At 45.1% G+C, this 20,525-nt stretch overlaps 1 protein-coding gene across 5 annotated transcripts in view; it reads right to left on the bottom strand.

Moving 5' to 3' along the window:
* HAO2 (hydroxyacid oxidase 2) overlaps nucleotides 1–18,787 on the bottom strand; it is a 30,795-nt gene extending 12,008 nt beyond the window's left edge. Inside the window, exons 1-6 of one of the 5 annotated variants that reach the window (XM_040471464.1) lie at nucleotides 18,660–18,762; nucleotides 11,934–11,964; nucleotides 9,375–9,513; nucleotides 7,261–7,436; nucleotides 5,056–5,339; nucleotides 2,967–3,176 (exon numbers count right to left, since the gene is read on the bottom strand). In XM_040471464.1, coding sequence (XP_040327398.1) covers nucleotides 2,967–3,176; nucleotides 5,056–5,339; nucleotides 7,261–7,436; nucleotides 9,375–9,505 — 801 coding nt within the window. In that variant the 5' untranslated portion in view covers nucleotides 9,506–9,513; nucleotides 11,934–11,964; nucleotides 18,660–18,762. Of the gene's footprint in view, nucleotides 1–2,966; nucleotides 3,177–5,055; nucleotides 5,340–7,260; nucleotides 7,437–9,374; nucleotides 9,514–11,933; nucleotides 11,965–18,659 lie in introns of all 5 variants that reach the window. The other 4 variants (XM_040471463.1, XM_040471465.1, XM_040471466.1 and 1 more) reach the window with 4 other exon arrangements.
* Between the last annotated feature and the right edge of the window lie 1,738 nt (nucleotides 18,788–20,525).

Genomic DNA, 20,525 nt, shown 5'->3' with positions numbered 1-20,525 from the left:
AACCGACTGCGCCACCCAGGCGCCCCTAGAGTTACTTTCAATAGGTCATGATAGGACATTCATTAGAGCCTTCTGGCTACAGCTAGCTTACCCTTTTCCCAGGTCTCAGGAAGAAATACAAGGAGTGTTAGATATGGAACCTTCTAGAAATGGGAACTTCAAAGAGTCATACCCCTCGCAGTGAGGCACTGGCCTCAGGCACAAAACTTAAGTGTGCCCAAACACTCAGATAAATAACATTTGAATGCAATATTTAAAAAATCAAGTGGCAAACTTTGACCTGTGAGCTGAAGGGCAGCGGGTGTGTGTGTGTGTGTGTGTGTGTGTGTGTGCGCGCGCGCGTGTGCTTGTTTTTGTAAATAAAATTTACTGGATCTGGGGCCAGGCCAGTGGTGAGATGAGTGGAGGTAGGTTATGCAAATACAAAGACAGATCCTATCTTTATTTAAAATGTTGATATTTTAGGGACACCTGGGTGGCTCAGTCGGTTGAGTGTCCGACCTCGGCTCAGGTCATGGTCTCATGGTGCATGGATTCGAGCCCCATGTTGGGCTCTGTGCTGACAGCTCGGAGCCTGGAGCCTGCTTCAGATTCTGTGTCTCCCTCTCTCTCTTGCCCCTCCCCTGCTCACTCTCTGTCTCTGTCTCTATCTCTCTCTCTCAAAAATAAACATCAAAAAAATGTTGATATTTTATTCACCATGGATTATTGGGCATTAACTTAAATTTTTTAAATAGTGCATTAAACTATTATTTATCTTACTAAGCTTTTCTGGCACCCTCTCAAATTTTGAGCCAGAAGTGGGTACTTCACTAGCTTCACACTAATCTCGGCACTGGCCCCCGATGACCTTGGTTTTGGTTGTTCAGTCAGATGTCTTGGGAGAAGGACATGTGGATCAGCATGATGGGAAAGGAGAAATTCTCTCTCTGGCTCCTGCCTTTACCAACAGGCATTCTCTCTTGACGAAGTGCAGTGAGAAGTGCAGTGAGAAGTGTAGCCTCTATCACCACGTATTACTCAAGTCCTCCCCAAGGAAGCAAGAGTGGCTAAATGATTCATGAGAGAGAGCCTACTGCGTCGTAATTAATTAGAGTTATTTCAAGGGTGAACATTCGACTCTATTTGCTGCTTGCTGGTGATGGGCTCTTTCTTGCTTTCTGTTCCTATCTATAGACACGATTGTGACTGCCCAGGACCTGCTATAATCTTTTGCAGCCTGTTCTGCCAGTTCCTGGGTGTGTGGGAGGAAACCTGTGGGCATTCTCACAGGAATTGGGTGAGAGAGCTAGCATGTGCTCTGCAGATCTACTTTCTCCAAGGGTCATAGGTCAAGATTTGGGATGAGAAGTAGGAGGCCCGACTATTCCCTTCAATCAGCTCTTACAGAGAGGCACGACACACGGTGCCCCTTGCTCTCCATGTGGGCCTGCCATTCTGTGTCTGTCCTCTCTCAACGAGAACCTGGAGGGTTCTCCCTTGGAAAGGAAGAAGGGGCAAGTGATTGGCACCTGAAACCTCCAAGCTTCACAAGCCTTGAAACGTACGGATTGGCTAATGAACCTTCTAGATCTCCCGGAATTCATCTTCAAGACGGAGAGAGTGCTAAAGATTTAAGGACAGTGTTTGATGCTATTGTTTAAAATAGTGAAAGCTTGGAAGTCGTCGGATGTTCGACGATAGGCTGTTGGTTGTGTAAATTGCCCATTCCTACTCTATACCATTAAAAATGAGAGAAACATATATATTGAACTGAAGTGATGCTCTCAACACATCGGTAAGTGAAAAGAGAAAAATTACAAAACCGTATGTAGCTTTTTAAACCCAAGATGTCATCTTGCCTTAAGAAGTAGATGAAAACCATTACCAAAATATTGTCGCTAATGAGAGTGATGAAATTAGGGATGATTTTTATCTTCTTCTTTTTGCATATGTATATTTTATAATTTAGCTGCAGTGAACATGTTTTATTTACATAATAAAAAGGCCTGAAAGAGAGAAAAAAACCCACTTCCCTTTCTTAAAATAAATCAAGTAGGAATAGAAGAATCTCTTGAGGGGCGCCTGGGTGGCGCAGTCGGTTAAGCGTCCGACCTCAGCCGGGTCACGATCTCACGGTCCGGGAGTTCGAGCCCCGCGTCGGGCTCTGGGCCGGTGGCTCGGAGCCTGGAGCCGGTTTCCGAGTCTGTGTCTCCCTCTCTCTCTCTGCCCCTCCCCCGTTCATGCTCTGTCTCTCTCTGTCCCAAAAATAAATAAAAACGTTGAAAAAAAAATTTAAAAAAAAAATAAAAAAAAAGAAGAATCTCTTGAAAAATATAAGTGATATATGTCCATGAAAGTAAATCAACAATTCATTCCCATTTAAAGATACTTTCTCTGCCTGCCTCCTTTTCCTCCGTACATTCAAAAGATGGGGGGGAATTACAGACTGTCACAGATTTTTAGAAGAGGGTTCGTATGGCATTTTTTAGTTTTACTGTGAAAGATGGTTATTTATTAGTTTCAGTGAGGCAGTGTTCCTTCCCAGGATGTGTGACATGAGAAAATATGTCCTTATACTCCATGCACACAGGCGGTCTTTGACTGAACACTTCTTCCAGAAGGTAGGAAACCTCAGCGCCTTTGGAACGTCTCTCCTATTGACATTTAACCACTAATTAACTGTGTGATCTTGGATAAGTTACTCAACATCCTTAAGCTGCAGGATCCCCATCTGTAAAAGAGTGATAATGATCCTATTCTTGTAGGACCATTGTGAGGTTTAGAGATGTCGTATGTGAAGTTTGGAAAAAGAACCTGGTACACAGTAGGCTGTTAAGGATGAAAAGTCCTTGCAATTCACAGGCATATGCGGATACCTAGTAAGGAAGACGAGAGAGCGTAGGCCAAACTCCACAGGGTACCTTCCTGTGGGCACGCATGCACACACACACACACACACACGCCTCTGAAGTTACCCTACTTACAGAAGCAAGAACGTCATCTAGCTGCCTGCCACCATGGTTGGAAACAATGATGCCATGGACGTTGTGCTTCACGGCTAACTCTGCGTCCTCTTTTGTCAAGATCCCTTTAAGGATAATGGGCAATCGAGTTATGCTCTGAAGCCAGGAGAGGTCATTCCAGCAGATGGATGAGTCAATGGGGGACATCTGGAAATAAGGCACTGAAGTTCTCTGTGGGGAAGAAATGAGAGCTTTGGTTTTTTTAATTTTTTTTTTTTTGAGAGAGAGAGAAAGGGAGAGAGAGCGAGCGAGCATGGGGGAGGGGCAGAAAGAGGGAGACACAGAATCCTAAGCAGGCTCCAGGCTCTGAGCTGTCAGCACAGAGCCTGACGCGGGGCTCAACCTCACGAACCATGAGATCATGACCTGAGCCGAAGTCGGACGCTCAACCGACTGAGCCACCCAAGCGCCCCAAGAAAAGTGAACTTAGACCTGAGCTCCTTTAAGATTATTTGATCCATTCCAAAATGAGACAGATAGCCACCTTTCATTAGCCTTAAAAGAGGAGCCACAGAATCAACAACACTGCCGGCTCCTTTTCCTAACAAACTTTGTGCAAAAGAACTGCTATTTCAACTGCTTATTCATTAACCCTTAATTGTGTCCCTGATCAATAACTATGCCGGAATCTGCAGATACAAAGGCAAATAAGACATAATCCCTAGTTTAAAAGAACTTAGAATACAGTAATGAGGTGGATAAGCAAAGGCACGTCTAGGACTGTGTAACGTGTTATGTTTGAGATAGGCACAAGGTTATAAGCGCTAAGAAATACTTCAATAATCCTAAGTCAGATACTACCTCATATTTAACCTTGGCTTACCATGTGAATAAAATATCCATCAATCCCAATGTGTCTCTGGGATCTGATATAAGGATTCCAGAAAATCCAAGGCTAATTTGTGGTGAATGAGTAGAACTGTTAACTCACTTGGCTCTGTATCACAGCCATTCACTAGCTAAAAAGCCCGGTATCATTATTGCTGATGCAGCCAAGGCATTCCAATGTTCCCATGATTTTCTGTCTCTGGGGCACTCCGTTGCATCTGACTAGGATTTTTTTAAAAATGTTTATTCTTGAGAAAGAGAGAGAGAGAGAACCCCAAGCAGGCTCCACACTGTCAGTACACAGCCAAACGTAGGGCTTGAACCCACGAACCATGAGGTCACGATCTGAGTTGAAACCAAAAATCGGATGCTTAATTGACTGAGCCACCCATGTCCCCCTGACTGTAGGGTTTTAATGGGGAAGTGGCCTTTGCAGTCACTTATTTCAGAGATTCCAAACAAGTGTGCTTTTGCAGCTCCAGGAATGAGTTCCAGGTGTAGAGAGATTCTGACCCTCAGTTCCTAAGGCAGCAGGCTGGGGCCTGGGCTGACTACACTCCATGGGCCAGTCACCCTGTCTACGAGCAGCCTCTTCAGGGGGTTAGTTAACTTAAATGTGTCATCCAAAATTATCATTTTCTTTTTTTTAATTGTTAATGATTATTTATTTTTGAGAGAGAGAGAGACGGAGTGTGAGAGGGAGAGGGACAGAGAGCGAGAGAGAGAGAGAGACACAGAATCCGAAGCAGGCCCCAGGCTCCAGGCTCTGAGCTGTCGGCACAGAGTCCTATTCGGGGCTCCAACTCATGGACCCCGAGATCATGACCTGAGCCAAAATCAGACACTCAACTAACTGAGCCACCCAGGCGTCCCCCAAATTATCATTTTCTAAGTGTCCCATGAAGTAGAAAATGTAGGAAGAACTTATTCAATTTACTCTCCTATGCCATGAAGAAATCCTTTCCAATGCTTTCCTATTTCTTAGCGCCCAGCCCTGGCCTGAACACTTCTTTCTGGTGACAAGTGGATAGCGCCAGCAGTGAGGACATTGTGTGTTACGTTCTGTTCTCCTGGAAGCCCTGGACAGCAGGAAACGTGGCATCTTCAGCGTCTGGCAAGAGCAGGCATTCCATGCACTTTCGTGGAAAGAGAGAAGGGAGGAAGGAGAAGAGGAAATCTGCCTCCTGTAATGCCTGCCCGTCGGATCTGGTATCTTTCCTACCTCCTTAGGCCAGCGAAGGTCTTTGAGCAGTAAGTTCAGCTTTAAGTCCAGTTGGTTTCGGATGTCATGTCGCCTGTTGCCCAGTTTGGGCACATCCACAGTGATGACCAGAGCTTTGAAACCCAGGGATTCCACCCTCTGGACCAGCTGTTTGCTGAGCTGCCGGTCTGGATGCACGTAGAGTTGGAACCACCGGAGGCCCCTGGGGGCAGTGGCAGCAATGTCCTCCAGGGCACAGGTGGCAAATGTGCTGGTGATGTAGCAGACCCCGGCTGCTTGGGCCGCTGCAAAGCAAACAGTACAGCTCAGGTGGGAGTGCAGGATTCTGGAAGGGGCTGAGAAGCCCTCCGAGTCTGTGCCGCTCTGACCAGCTTGCCCTGACAGTGAAGGTAAAGCTTGACTTCATTCTGCTTCCCGCTAGGGCAGGAGGGAGAGGGGGCCTTAGATCAGGCTGGGAGGCCCAATCCTGTCTGGGTCCCCTGCTGTATAACCTGTCTTCCAAACCCTGTTGTCCATGGTCGGTATTTCCAGTTGGAGGTGTCACTTAGTCCCCAGAACCATGTTGGACCTGCTACAGCTTTCAGATGGGAGAATGGGCTGCTCGTGAACTTGTTAAGGAAACGGAAGGGAACCAAGGGTGAGGAAATGTAATTCCAGTGGAGAAGGCTGAGCTTTGTCCTGGGAAAAGCATGCTATCTGAGTTAGAAAAATGTTGACTCCTCCCCTTCTTAGTTGTGTGGCCTTGGGTCTCATTTTCTTCGTCTGTAAAATGGGGGTGGGGGGGCTACTACTACCTCTCCTACAGAGTTGTTGGGATATTAAACAAGATACTAGACATGGAAGCATTTTTAAAATTACTAAGTGACGTGCTGTACATATGGTAGTGATAACGAGGTTGGCGAGGGTGGTGGTGACAGTGATGTTGACACTGCGGCATATTTCTCATTTCCTACTTTAATCATTGTTTTCAGTAGGATTCTCCAGCAGGTTAATGTCACTACCATTCAGCAGCCCAAGGGCAGAGAATCTGGCCTAATCAAGATTTAATATTCTGGGGCACCTGGGTGGCTCAAGTCGGTTCAGCGGCCAACTCTTGATTTCAGCTCAGGTCACGATCTCACGGTTGGTGAGTTCGAGCCCCACGTTGGACTTTGTGCTAACGACTCGAGGCCTGCTTGGGATTCTCTTTCCTTCTCGCTGTCCCTCTCTTCCCCTCAAAATAGATGAGTGAGTAAATAAATAAATAAATAAATAACTTTATAAAAAAGGTTTAATGTTTTCAATCCCTAACGTCAACAGGAGATACCCCATTCTTTTGCCCCACTCTAACAACACCACCACACGTTCAAGCATGAACTTTTGGGAAGGTAGTCATTGTCCTGTGGGACATTCGTATTTCAGCCTGACCAGACTGGGTTCCTAACCAGACAGATGTCATTTGCGACTCTAGAATCCTTGGATTCGTTACTTCCTCTATCACAGAGTCAAAGGAAAAGATCCCAGAGAGGCCCTGGGCAACCTGCAAATAAATTATATCCTAGATTTGGCCTATAGTAAAGATTATAAAGGGAGTCACAAGACAATTTTTAGCCTCTCACCTCCCTTCTTCCTTCTCTTCTCTCTCTTTCTCTCTCTCTTTGGCAGAGAGGGATGAGAGAAGAGAATAAGGGGCTCCTAAGAAGAAGACACACCCAATAAAAGCCTTTTTGTCATATAAGATGATGAAATCAGTCAACGAGAAGGGAAGCACAACATTGGGGCAGGAACACCTGTCAGGGCCTTTGTTAGGACATCATGCCATGAATCCCTCCTCGTCCGAAATCCAGAGACCATTCAGCTCCAGCCCTGACCCACGAGAGGTCAAAGAGAGCCCTGTCTTTGAAGTCACACTGAGAACCCCTTTCCCCACCGACTACGGTGGCCTGTACCCCTCCTTTGAAGGATGGCTTGCTCGATTTCCACATCCATTTATCCTTAGCCCCCTCTCTAACCACCCAATGTTATGGAAATGGATGTTTTCTCACTCTTAGGTGAAATGTTATACAAACATAGCGTTAAGCATCCTTTTTCCCACACACTCCTTAATTGTCGCCAGATTGCTGTCCCTGAACTCCTTCTAAGAGAAATCCTGCTACTGCTCTGAAGGACACTTGCATGCTTCGGGGCCCCCAGGGAAGGGAGCCTCAAGGTGTGGTTGGTTCATACCTCTGGCTGTGCTCATTTCTCCATCCGGCCAGACGAGGCAGTGGAAACCCGTGGGTGAGATGCAAATGGGGGCAGTGATTTCCTCCCCTTGGATTGTGGTCCGGGTGTCCACGTTTACCACATTTTTCAGGTACCGGGGACGGAGGCGGATTCTGTGCTCAGCAACAAAGAGTTTTCTGTTGGTGGGGTTATATGCAGGTGCTGCCTGGTGTCGGGCCTCCAGATTCCCATGCAGGAATACACCAGACTGGGACCCAAGAAACCTCTGGGGGTGGGGGGTCAGTGGGCTCATTAGGCTACATAGACCAACTTTCCTTCAGAAAGCCTTTCCCAACACCCTGGCCCACCTTAACCCCACTTTCTCTAAACCCCCAGTGCACCTATGGTTCATATTGCCTTTGACCTTGCTCTGGCACAGGTCTGTGTCTTTGAGTTTTGTCTGTCTGAGCAGACTCTCAGCACTTGGATGCTTTGGTTGATTTACCATACCTAGCAAGAATTAGAAAGGAAAAGAATAAGCAGGAAGGAGTTCGAGGATCTTCCCTCATGGGTTACAAACAAGCCTCTATAACGTAAGAAAAGGTCACCGAAGGAGGACAAATCCCAGAGCATGATCATGGCGGAGGTTTTGTTTTGTTTTGTTTGTTTTTGTTTTTTGCTAGAGGCTAATTCATTTGAAGATTTGACTTGACTACTTCTTTAGAAGAATGCGGGGAAATTCATTAATCATAAAGATATAAAGCACACTTTTAAGTCCAATAGATACTTAGCCTCAGGGTCCAAAAATGCTTGTTTTTCACAAAATATCATACACAAACGTAGAAAGGTTTGCTAGAAATACTGGTTGTACAGACTTTTGTTACTTCGTGAAATGGAAGTAGTTATCCAAATTTCATCATTGTCTCACGGAAGCAAAATGAGATAAAGCAAGGAAGGGGCCTAAAGGTAGTACTAAACAAGTATGAAAATACAGAACATTGTGTTCCCCTTGTATCCCATTTTTCAGTTTTCTCCTTACCTCTCTACTACAGGGGTCAGCAAACTTTTTCTGTAAAGGGCCAGATAGTAAGTATTTTGGGTTTTGTGGACCATGCATCTGTCACAGTTATTCAGCTCTGCTGTTGTGATGCAAAAGCAGCTGTAGCCAATACGTCGATGACAAATGTAATTTAAATGGTTGGTTCTAATAAAACTTTATAAACACCGAAATTTGAATTTCATATAATTTTTACATGTCACAAATTATCATTCTTCTTTCGATTGTTTTCAACCATTTAAAGATGGGAAACAGGGGCGCCTGGGTGGCGCAGTCGGTTAACCGTCCGACTTCAGCCAGGTCACGATCTCGCGGTCCGTGAGTTCGAGCCCCGCGTCGGGCTCTGGGCTGATGGCTCAGAGCCTGGAGCCTGTTTCCGATTCTGTGTCTCCCTCTCTCTCTGCCCCTCCCCCGTTCATGCTCTGTCTCTCTCTGTCCCAAAAATAAATAAACGTTTAAAAAATAAATAAATAAAATAAAGATGGGAAACAAAAACTCTTAGCTTGTGGACCATCCAAAATTAGGTGGTGGGCCCAATGTGGCCTGTGGGCTCGTTGCTGCCCCGTGTTCTACCTGCTGCTGTTCCAGCCCAGTTCTTTTCCCTTGAAATCAACTTCCTTCCACCCCTAAGACTCTTTGGGTCTCCATATGTCCCATGGACATATTTCTCGATGTACAGTCTCTCCTTCCAGCCAGAAGTTTAGGAACTCAGGAGATTTAGGCTTACCCAACCAGCTTCTCCTCCGGGCCCAGGTAACTGGGGACCCTGGACTCTTGTCCTATCTTGTCAGGTGGCAGAGTTGCTGGGATATAGAGGGAGGGTGACTCACGCTAGTTCTGCAGAGCCACTAAGATAAGTTTTCTCTCCATCCATCCTCTTCCCAATCACCTGCCCACTCCCCACCAAAAAAAAAAAAAAAAAAAAAAAAAAAAAAAATTAGCCTCTGGCAAAGCCCAAAATGAATATATCTTGACTACTTTGTGTCCTCTGCAGGCAAAAAGCAGGGCTGCTATGCTCCAAGGACCTCTCAACTGGTGCACATGAACTTAACAATAGAAAGGATACAGAAGACCAGACCTTTTAAAGGCTGCGATGTTGTCATCCCGCGTGAAGCTGTCATCTGCTCCGCCTTCAATAAAATCCCAAGTTGACTTGGGCAGACGCTCCCGGGCAAAAGCCTGAAAGTCTGTCAAACATGCCAAAGGCATTTCTGGACCTTCAGAAGAAAATCCAAAACCAAACAAAGACCCAGTCAGAATATGTCAGAAATAGAGGACAGGGTGAATGTGGGGGGCTCTGTATGGCCTGGTGCTATTTGGATTCAACATTAACTCCCTTGGGTTCCTTCTTTCAATGAGGGTAACTGCCAAAGATGCCGATCCCCCTGCTTCTATTCTCCTACCCCCATTCCCAGCTGCTAATTGTCTGGCTTTCTAAATATCCCTCACGTCTGTCCCCTCGTCTCTACATCCGCCACCTCAGGTCCAGTTGAGGCCTTGCCATTTCTTGTAAGATTATTACAAAAGCTTCTCATCTTTGTCTCCTAGCCTCCAGATTCACTGTCTGTCTTGTCTCCCTCCAGCTTCTGGGATCTTTCTGAAACACGAGTTTGATCAAGTGCCCCTATGATGGTGTTCACGGCTTTCTTGGACCAGCTCTTAACCGTCTCACCAACTTCATCTCTATGTGGCTTTTCCTTGTCATTTGAGTCACTATGAGCATTTCCTGAACTTGCCCAAGAGCTCTTTCCTGCCTCTGTGCCTTTGGGGGAGGAGATCCATCAGCCTGGGGAAATTGGGGCTGAACTGATAACTATCACCTGGGAGTTCCCAGGCATCTCTGGGTGAACTAATTGCTTGGGGCTCTGCTTGACATCAGGGAGAAAGCTGTTTTTGACTCCTTGGCTGGGTCACCGACCATGTTCGCTTTGAGACCAAGAAAACAACTATGTGACCTGCATTCAACCTATGTGACCCCCAATCTGCAGCAGACCTGGAACCCGGTGCTTCTGATAAACCCCTCACTCCCCCTAAAAGAGGAAAGAAGGTAGGGTTTGAGGGTAAATCCCTCTAGTAGGGGCAAGGACAGGGGTAACTCTAGCTGCAGAGATGCTAAAGGCCCTGGTTGCGGTCAGAGACAGCATGTGGAGCTCCTTCCTAAGAGGATTCCAGTAGGAAAGGCTGAGAAATCTGTACTTCATGGTCCTGGGCATCTCCTTGGCAGCTGGCAGTGGGGTAAAAATTAACCAAAAAAGTCTGTGAGTAGAAATGGAATGACTTTTAAATCATTGACTGAGGGATAGGGATTGCCCCCAGGACCTAGGGCTTCAAACATGAATGGAGTGGTTCCTCTAGTGGACAAGGGGCCAAGGAGGCCAGATGAAATATGGAGTGTTGGAGATCTTGGTGGGGGCAGGGATGGGGCAGAACTGGCTGGAAGGCATCCAGGGCCACACCAGAATCTAGTCAAGTCAAACAGAGAAGTAGCCCCAAACATCTACCCAAGGGGCTAAGCAGAAAGAAGTTATGGCAGGCAGAAAACAAAGCCCCTGGGATGTGCAGTGGGTTCTGGATGGGGAGGATAGCAGCAGGAATTTGGAGCACAGCCATAGAGCTTTTTATAAGCAACACACTTTGTCAGTGGGTGGGCAGGGAGTTGTTGAGGTGCTGAGTTGAGTTTGACAAAGCACAGGAACCATATCTAATTTATCTCATCCCTGTCCGGCCCTTCAAAGTCTCAGTGACTTTGGCCAAATGAATTAATCATTGTATTTATCCATCTGTATTGTGATCACTGATTTAAACCTCTCTGTGCACAAAAGAGTTAACATAACAGGCTCCAGAATGCTATCCCTCGAAAAGCCTGCTTGCAAAGTTAGACCTTGGTTGGAGTCTGGGAACTTGGATTTCAAGAAGGTTCCCAGTACTCCCTGATAAGAATGGCATGGCTCACTGTGTCTAAACTGTACAAACAACATGGTTTATGCTGAACATCTGCTTTCTCTCTGAGAGTCTAGAGTTTTGGCATGAGTTTGGCAGAGAATGTCAATATGACCAGCCCCCAACAAAAAGCCTCGGGCAATGAGTCTCTAAAATGAGCCTCCCTGGTGGTCAATGCTTCAGCATGTTGTCACAACTCACGGCTGGAGGAATTAAGTGCATCCTGTGTAATGCCACTGAGAGCAGACTCTTGCAAGCTTACACCTGTTTCCCTCTAGATTTTGCCCCATGAGCCTTTTCCCTTTGCTAATTTTGCTTCTCATTCCTTCTCTGTAATTAATCATAGCTTCAACTACATGTTATGTCCTCTGAGTCTTCCTAGCGAATCACTGGATTGGGACCCCCTCCCCCCACCAACATGCTTTGAATCCCCAGGCATTAGGATAGTATGTGACAGTGAGTTGCTGTTCATGAATGTTCATTACTTGAATTTAACATTCTCCTGTCTGTCCTTTCTCTGCCTTGTTGGATGAGAATTCTCCACCAGGTTTCTACTCCTGATGTCTCAACAAATCCCCCATATTCTATATATTACACACTCACAGAAATGCTCTTCTGCAGCTTTCTAGCATAAAACCCCAACAACACTTGAGTCTAATCCAAGAGAAATGGCTTAGACTCACTCAGAATTACTTGCCTGGAATAGTGGGAATTAAAGCATCTGGAAGCTGCTTGGAAAGAAAGAAATAAGGCAGCATCTTTATAGATACCAAACACTTTGTTATCACATTTCTGTTTGCTGTTTCTTTTTCTACTATTTTCTTTCTACTTCCCTGTGAAGTAGACAGAGAAGGTATTAGTGTCTTCATTTTGCATTTGAAGAGAATGAAGCCTAGGATATGGAATAAATTCTGAAAGATCAGGCAGTAAATTATGACAAGGGAAGGGTCAGAGTCATGCCTTCCGGTAGCCCCTAAAGATAGACATTCTCCTTTTTTGCTTTCATGGTGCCGGGCAAAATAGTTGGTTCACATAAATTACTTGTTTTATTGAATTTACAATAATTTTGTAGGGTGAAATTTTTTACAGCTTAGTAAAGTACTGAGCCCATTATTTTTATTAGAGGTGCGATATAAGGCCTGTAGTTGAACAGAAGGACAACTTCATTGTTCAAAGCTTTCCCCAAAGTTGGAAGAAAGACTTAGCACTCCATGTTTTTATGTATCTCCGTTTGATCAATACCAGGCTTAAAGCCACCAGGAATTCAAGCGAGGATCCAGGTTATCTAATGGTTTTCTTGTATTCCCATTTTATTTGATCTCTGCTGCATTATCTTTTCTTCTTTTCTCCTCTATCCCAACTGCCCAAGAGGAAGAGAAAGCAGAGGAAGCATAAAGAGGGTAAAAGTCTTTGGTGCACTGACCAAGAACCTTAGTTCCTTGTAGTTCATGTAATTTATTCAGGCTTTTTGTCTCTTGGTAGAAAATCGTGAAGTACAACTAGCATATGAGTGATAAGAAAGCACAAATATAAAAGCAAGGACATTCAGTGGTACCCGTTGCTAATGACTTGAAGTTCAAACAGCTTTCCCTGACGGGGGAAGAAAGAATGACATAGACTATAACCAGTAGGCGTTTCAAGGCAGATAATTGCCATTTGATCTAACGCAGTTAGGTTAGATAAACAAGTTGTCTTTCTTTGAAGATTTTAAATGATTCATAATACATGTTGATGTCACTTGAGGATTCTGGGATATCAGAGCTTCTATTTGTGTGAGAAACCCCTAGGTGTTCTTTAAGAGATCTCGGGGCGGAACTCACAGGGCAGGTCATTGAGATATAAGGGAAGCCAAGTCTGCCTCTGAGGGCCCAGCTCCAGGTGCAAGTGCTTGATGCTGAAAGGTGGTGTCCTTCAAGACCCTCTGGCTTGGTCCTCAAGCCAGAACTTAAGCCAAGTTTTTCATTGGAATGGTAGAGATAACATCAAGGCTACACTTTGGGGACCTTGCCTGAGAGATTACACCAGTCAAGGTTGGCTGAAAGTGCTTTAATCACTGTATATGAAGTGACAGCCTCAAGGAGAGTGGCTGCAAAGCCTACAGCCATCACCATAGCAACGGCAGCCCTAGGAGGGGAGCACAGGGCTGGGGCCACAGTGACGACAATGCCAGTAACTGAGGCACATGAGTCCCCAGGGAGTCCTCCAAATGGGGCAGAAAGGTCAGGGTATAGGAGTTGGAATTCTAGAAATATCTGGCCAGCTTTCAGAGTGTCCCTACCCCTGGAGTGGCCTAAGGAACCAAGACTTACATCTGCGTAGGAGTGAGGGGACACAGGGCCAGCCTAGTTGTTTCTGTCAGCCTGGGATCAGTTCTGGCCTTTCCCCTGAGCCCTCACACAGTATGAGTAAGGACGCAGGACCCCTTCCAGGCCACGGTGGCCCAAACATCCTACTCCCCATGGTGGAACATGACTACAGGCCAGGAGAAGTTTAATCACTGAAAAGGAAAACCAGCTAATAGGAGTGGTTGCGGGGTGGTGGGCTGAAGAAGAGAGATGATTATTGTAAAAAAACGGAACAGAGCAAAACAAAAAATGGCCACCATGACCTGGAAGGGGTCTGAGCTATTGTGACCTAATTAGGTCATTAGTGACTCACTGGCCCACCTCCCCAGGCCACAAGGACCACAGATCCTGCCTGGTGAGGATTAGTAGACAATCAGAGCGGAGAGGGACTTCAGAGGGAGGAAGAAATGTGAGCAAGCTCATACCAGAGCAGAATTGAAAAACAACCTAGGTCTCCTATCTCCGCGCTCAGTGCCCTCGCAGTCCCTTCCGGGTAAGTTTGGCAGTGGTACCTGGAATTCACTTCTTATTTGACAACTAGCTTCTCAGCCTAGACCTAAGCCTTCCAGAGACTGATCTACCCTGGATCATTCCAGTTCCTCCTGTACTCCTTCTGCCCCGGCTTGGTTAGCCCACTGCGGCCCGAAAGAGCTAAAGTTCGAGGTGTAGCACAAATCAGACTAGTGGCCAGGTCAGGGAACTAGTGTAGTGGCTGCAGCAGACTGAGACGCGGCCTGCTTTGGGGAGGTTACTGACACTTACTAGTGATATGATGGCCGGCAAGTTACTTCCTCTCCCTGGGCCTCAGTTCCTCATTTGAAAGCCGTAGGTTTTCATATGTTCCCATTTAATCTCTACCAGCTTTGAAGGCACCAGAAATTAAAGGTTGGGCTGAGGTCCTTGGGGTTTTCACATCCTGTGCTTCCCTGGCCCTTACATGCAAAGACCTGGTTTAGATGTGGCTGTTAACATTCTCGTTCACCATGTACTTCATAGCAGTGAAGTACAGGATGGAATGAGCCCATCATTAGGCTTGTTTCCTAACACCAAGTAGCTGGGTACTCACAGCCTTCCTTCCCTCTTGCCTCTCAGCCTTGATGCCTCTCTTTTTAGAAGCTGTTCTTCTAAATAGCTATCATAGCTATTTAGTAATATCTATCTTACTCCATATGTATACCTCTTCCTCCTTCCTCAGTGTATCCAAACCATTGGCTGATTTTTTTTTCCCCAGGGAATCATTCTCACTTCTTCCCTTTCCCTGATCTTTCCCATTTCCTTGACCTTTTCTGTTTGCAAACCAAAAATAACTCCATCGTGGTCAATAAGATTAGTGCTACATAGTCCCTTGGATCACGAACAAAACAGTTTGGGGCACCTGGATGGCTTAGTCAGTTAAGCATCGAACTTTGGCTCAGGTCATGATCTCGCGGTTTGTGAGTTCAAGCCCCATGTCAGGCTCTGTGCTGACAGCCCAGAGCCTACTTTGGATTCTGTGTCTCCCTCTCTCTCTCTGCCCCTCCCTCACTCAATCTCTGTCTCTTTCTCTTTCAAAAAATAAACATTTAAAAAATTTTTTAAAAAGTTTAAAATTTTTGAAGTCACATTAGACCAAATAAAGAGCCTTCAAAGCCTTTGAAAACACCCTCTTCTTTCTCTAAGTAAGCTTGCTTTCCTTCTTGCCATCATTTATGAAAAATAAAAGAAACTATCTATTACATAATATTCTTAGTTTTCGGTTTTGGCCAATGACTAGCAATGCAACAGCATTGCTTTATACTCATTTGCATTGCAAATATGCCCATTTTCTGCTACTTTGCAAATCAAGTGGGTATTTCCAGTGACCTGGGAATCCAACCACTATTTTAATAGCATTCTTTCTGTGGGAAAATACGTGTTGAGTCCCAAACAAATGACTTCCAAGTAGAGTTTTGGAGCACAGCCATGTTGTAAGTTGTGTGCTTTCTATGGGGTGTTGGAGACTGTTGAGAGCACACGGGGAGACATTGATCCAAGTGCTCATACGGTGTTTTGAAAGGTTGGGGATTTTCTAATTCTGTTAAGCAGTGGGATCATTTGATTACACAAAGACCCTTGGAGACAGCATGATGGCTCCTTGATAATAAAATGTCGATCAAATTGCAACTGTTTATCACGTGCTTCATGATGTCATGCACTATATAGATTGTTTTATGTGCGTTAGTATTTCACCCCTTACGATAATTCCCTAACACAAATGTTGTTATTCCCATTTCATTGATGAGAGACCAGAAGCTTAGAGAGATTACTTAGTTAATACTTTGCCCAACATCACTCATGTGGTAATGTTCTGACTTCCATAGCCTGGAGCTTAAACATCATGAAGAGAAGCAAATGTGTACAGCCAAGTGTGGTTTATAGAGTGAGAGAGTTGGCATTTAAATGCCATGGGTATATGTAGCTTTGCTCCCTTCCCTCAACAAGATGCAATTCAAGTAAGAAAATTCCAAAAAAAAGAAAAGAAAAGAATATTTCATTATTTAGCTGGTCATAAACAATAACGAGTTAAGCAGTTAAGCAGTCTTACCAATCTAAATGCACTCTTACATATACTATTCCATTGGATGCTCACCATAACCCAGTGAGATCATGATCAGAGAGTAGATGTACAACAATCCTATTTTATAGATGAAAAAGTTAAAACCCAGAGGATCCAGGTGAATTACCTATGCTCACACAATGAGAAGAACAAAGTCTGACCAGGAATCCTTTTGACTTGCCGTGGCTATAGTGGTGCTGCTGTGGAGTGTTAGTGGTGCCTTAGGAGACATTCAGGTCTCTGTCTTGCAGGGTTGGGAGAGCTACATAAAGTGGGCTTGGCCACAGTTCCCACACAATCTAGGCTATCGGGAAACGTGTCCCGGATGGAGATCACTGCTCTCACCTTTTCATTTGTTCAAACAGGATGGAGGGTGCAAAACAGACAGATCTCAGAAACTACACAAATGATTACAGTGAGCTCTGACCTCTACTCTTTTCACCATGGACTTGAAGTGTCAGAGGCACATTTCTGTCTGATGGTGGTAGTCCCTGGGAGGAGGCAGCAGGAGAGAGATGAGAAAGGACAAGGCCATGGGAAATGGGGAAAACCAGCTATGGAATGGCCCTGTCTCTCTTTGCCTTCCTCCTAGCACTCTCACTGGGGCAATGACTCTGGACTGGAATTCTGAAGGCCATTGCTTTCAGTTGCTCATGATGTTCCGAAAGGCATTCATAGTGGAAGGAGTCCATGGAGTCGAGAAGATAGACTCTCATAAGCTTTGAAACTTGGCCCACGGGGGCTCAAGCCTCAGCTCTGCTACTTGCTCACCGTGGTTCCATGACAAAGTTATTTGTGAAAGAAGAATATTAAGGCCTATCCCATAAGGCCCATATGAGGACTAAACACCACAGTCCGTGTCAAGTTCTTGTGCCGTCACAAGTGCCTTGTGTAGAGTAGTCATTAATAAATGGTAGATCCAAGTGCATTACTCTCCATGTTGCCGGCATGTGCATTCTCATCTGAGGCTCTGGAGGTGAAAGTTGCTTCAGTTCTGTGACAGCATCATTTAAACCCTGTGTCATGTTTACTTATCAGTTTATCCAACAAGATTCACTGAGTACACACTGTCAGCCAGGAAGGCAGAGATGTTTACTACTCATCATATGTTCTCTGACATTTCCTTCCCAGTTGCTAAAAGAGAGACAGGGCTATATGACTAATTCTGGCCAGTGGGTTGGGGTGGAAGTGACATGTGTCAAATCTTGGGCCAGGAATTTAAGAACCGATGTGTCCCCTCCATCTTTCTCTTCTTCTGCTACAACAATGTGGAGGCCCTGTTCCCCAGAAGACATAGCTATAAAATAAAGGCAGCTTGGGTCTCTGAAGCACCATTTGGACAGGAGTATCCCTGTAGATCCGTTGATTTTATATGAGCAAGACATAAATATTTATGTGCTAACCCACTAAGATTTCAGGGTTTATTCTCTATGACAGCACAACAAACCTACCTAATATATCCAGGTGTTGTGCTGAACAATAGAGATTGAAAAACTTACATGATGTCAATCTCTGCCCTCAAGAAGCTTACAGTTGAAGGAGACAGATTTCAATAGCTCATTCTCGGTTAGTTGCTATGGCATAGAGGGTAACAGGAGTCCTTTTCTGGGGGAAGGGTAACTATCCGGGGATTTAGGAATATTCCCATTTTTTTCTCAATAATATTTCTCAACGTCTCACAGCTGATGTTCTACTACCATTTAGTTTAGACAAGCTCCAATTCTTGGCTATCCATAAAATGAGGATATGACTATCTTAATAGAGATCTTGTATGACTAAAAGGATCTTACAAAATGCAGAATAGCCTAGTGATTAAGAGTCAAGTTTTGGGAGTTTTGCTTCCTGTTTGGATGTAGAAGATCACAAAAAGCTATTTCTCCTCTGATGCTATTTCTAGACTCTCTAATTTGTTCCACTGATCCATTGGTCCATCTTTCTACCAATACCATGCTGACTTAATCACTGTTCTTGGGCAGTTCCCTCCAGATTGATCTATAGATTCCGTCTGACCCAATCACACTCCCAGAAGGCTCTGCATTGGAGGGAATTGGTATCTAGTTCCATGCAAGCTTATTTTTCAAAGAAACTACCCTGGTCCAGTTGTTTGAGAAGGTAACTTCTTTGCCTTTTAGAAGTGATAGCCATGTCACTGGTTTCCTCTGCTGGTGGTCAGGAAGCAATGGTCAAGTTACAAAGTACATGCCCGAGGGCTGAGACTTTTCCCTCTTAAGGACACCCATAAGTGTTCCATTGAGTTAAGACTTAACTTTGCTAAACATATCCTTCTCTGTAGTGTCTTTGAAGCAAAGCCTTCCTTTGATAGTTCCCTGGAGTCCCTCTACCTACCTGTATCTACACAGCCCCTTTTTGCTGGATCATTCACCTTGGAAACTCACAGTCAGCACCTATGATGCTCACATAGTCTCTGACCTCTCTCCTTGATCTCCTGCGACTTCGTCTCCTTCTCCTGTTGCAAGCACACAGAAGACACCCAGTAACAAACCTGAGATTAGCGTCTTCCAGTCCTTGGGAAGAGTGGTGTCCAGAGGAAGCTGGTGGGAGCCTGGCTTGCTGCTGGATGTGGTAGGCAGCAGTAGGTCACTACCTATAACTCTATGAGTTCAGAAGAGGTTCAAGGCTACAAGTTAATCTTCCAGCTTGGAAGTAAATGAGCAACTAGGCCAGACCAAGGTTAATTTTGAAATGAACTCTGGGGCCGTTGCAAGATCACTTCCAATTTAAGTGAGTTCATTACAAAATTAGACTGCAAAATAAAATAGTTGCCTATTTGCTCCCAAGCCATGTATGTTCCCAATTCATCAAAGATGGTTCAGAAAAGGGAGCAGGTGATTTCAGGTAGAGAATTACAAAAGCCTCTGTGTTGTAAAGGAAAGGCTTGGTTGGGGAAGTTTACTGAAGGTCAGTAATTAAGTCCAATTAATAATTGTCCAGGTCCTTCCCTTTGGGCCAGTCCCCATCTCCTTGTCACATCTCCTTAGTACCGTAACAACAATGAACATTTAAGTGCTTACAATGTTGCTTGACGTGTTGCCTGCATTATTTCACTTGATCCTCACCACAGTCATACGGACAGATGTTTTTTTCCCCATTTTTTCAGAAGAGAAAATGAGGCTATTTAACTTGCCCTGTTATCCATAGTGAGCAGAGTTGGGATTTGACTCTAGCCTGCAGCCACCGTTCAGTGACACGTGGAAATTGCAGGCAATTCTGTGGACCAGGGCAGTGGGATTTGTCTGTCTTCTAGGGTCTTTTAGACCTCTTTTAGACCTCTTTTAGAGCAAAAAAAATAACTTCCCTGCTGATTTGCTATACCTTGCCCACCGGCTCTTCCCCACTAGATTTGCTTGGAGAGGAATTGCTATCAGTTGTCTTACCACCAGATGGCAGTGTTACCTCAGAAATGCTTTTCAAAGAGCCCATACCCTGGGATCTGGAAATTGCATAGCAATTTTTACTCCCCCACAGTCAGCCTCTAGGCCATGCCCACAGTCAGCTCTTCCAACACCTGGCCTGCTCATTGTCCCCTGAGCCGGACTTTCCATTGCGGTTTTCCAATCTTGAATCACGTCCCTAACTTCCAGGAGACACTAGCGTAGTGGTCAGAACACAGACACCGGAGAATAATACCCAAGCTCAAATCGGTGATCCCTTCCTTCATTTCTCTGTGTTTCAGTTTCCTCGTAACATCTCCCATACTTTACTAAGAAGTAAGTGGGTTACTGCTTTTCAGGATCTGTTAATAGATACAACATATAGGTCTCATAACTAGATTTGTAGTTTGAGTCTAGTTGAAAGTGGATTTTTCAAGTTTGAACCTAAAACAGGGTTTGGGGGACATTTTGAATTTGATCACTGAGCTAAGGAGCCTCCTCTTTTCCAAAGTGACACATGGTCATGTCAGCTTTCACTGCTTTAGCCTAAGAGCATCAATCTCAGTGGAGGGCTCGAGGGCCACATGTGAGATGATGCAGGATTCTACCAGCAGAGCACTGAGGGGAGAGCCATTGGCATCTTGAAGAGGGTTTGCATCCTTGGGAAGGTTTATGTTGATCAAGGACCAACCATAACTTACATATGAGTTAGGTGGCAGGGGAGGGATGGTTGGAGCTGGGAAGTTTCTTCTATTGAGAAAGCAACAATATCCTCCCTACGGTCACCTCGTACTGTGACATCCTCCTGCTGAGACCACCAGAGGGCCTCATAGCTGACCTGTGATACGGTGTGCAAAGGGCCTGGCACTGTGCTTAGTACTAGTAAGTGCCCAATAAATGGTAGTTAGTATTATTGCCAATAATAGTAATAAAACATTTACAGAATATTGGCTATATGCCTGACAGTGTTCTAAGGT

Source organism: Herpailurus yagouaroundi, unplaced genomic scaffold (assembly GCF_014898765.1).
Source record: "Herpailurus yagouaroundi ecotype Mexico unplaced genomic scaffold, PumYag 77, whole genome shotgun sequence".
Lineage (NCBI taxonomy): Eukaryota > Metazoa > Chordata > Mammalia > Carnivora > Felidae > Herpailurus > Herpailurus yagouaroundi.
Note: the sequence above shows the minus strand (reverse complement) of the source record. Positions and strands in the feature narration are given on the sequence as shown.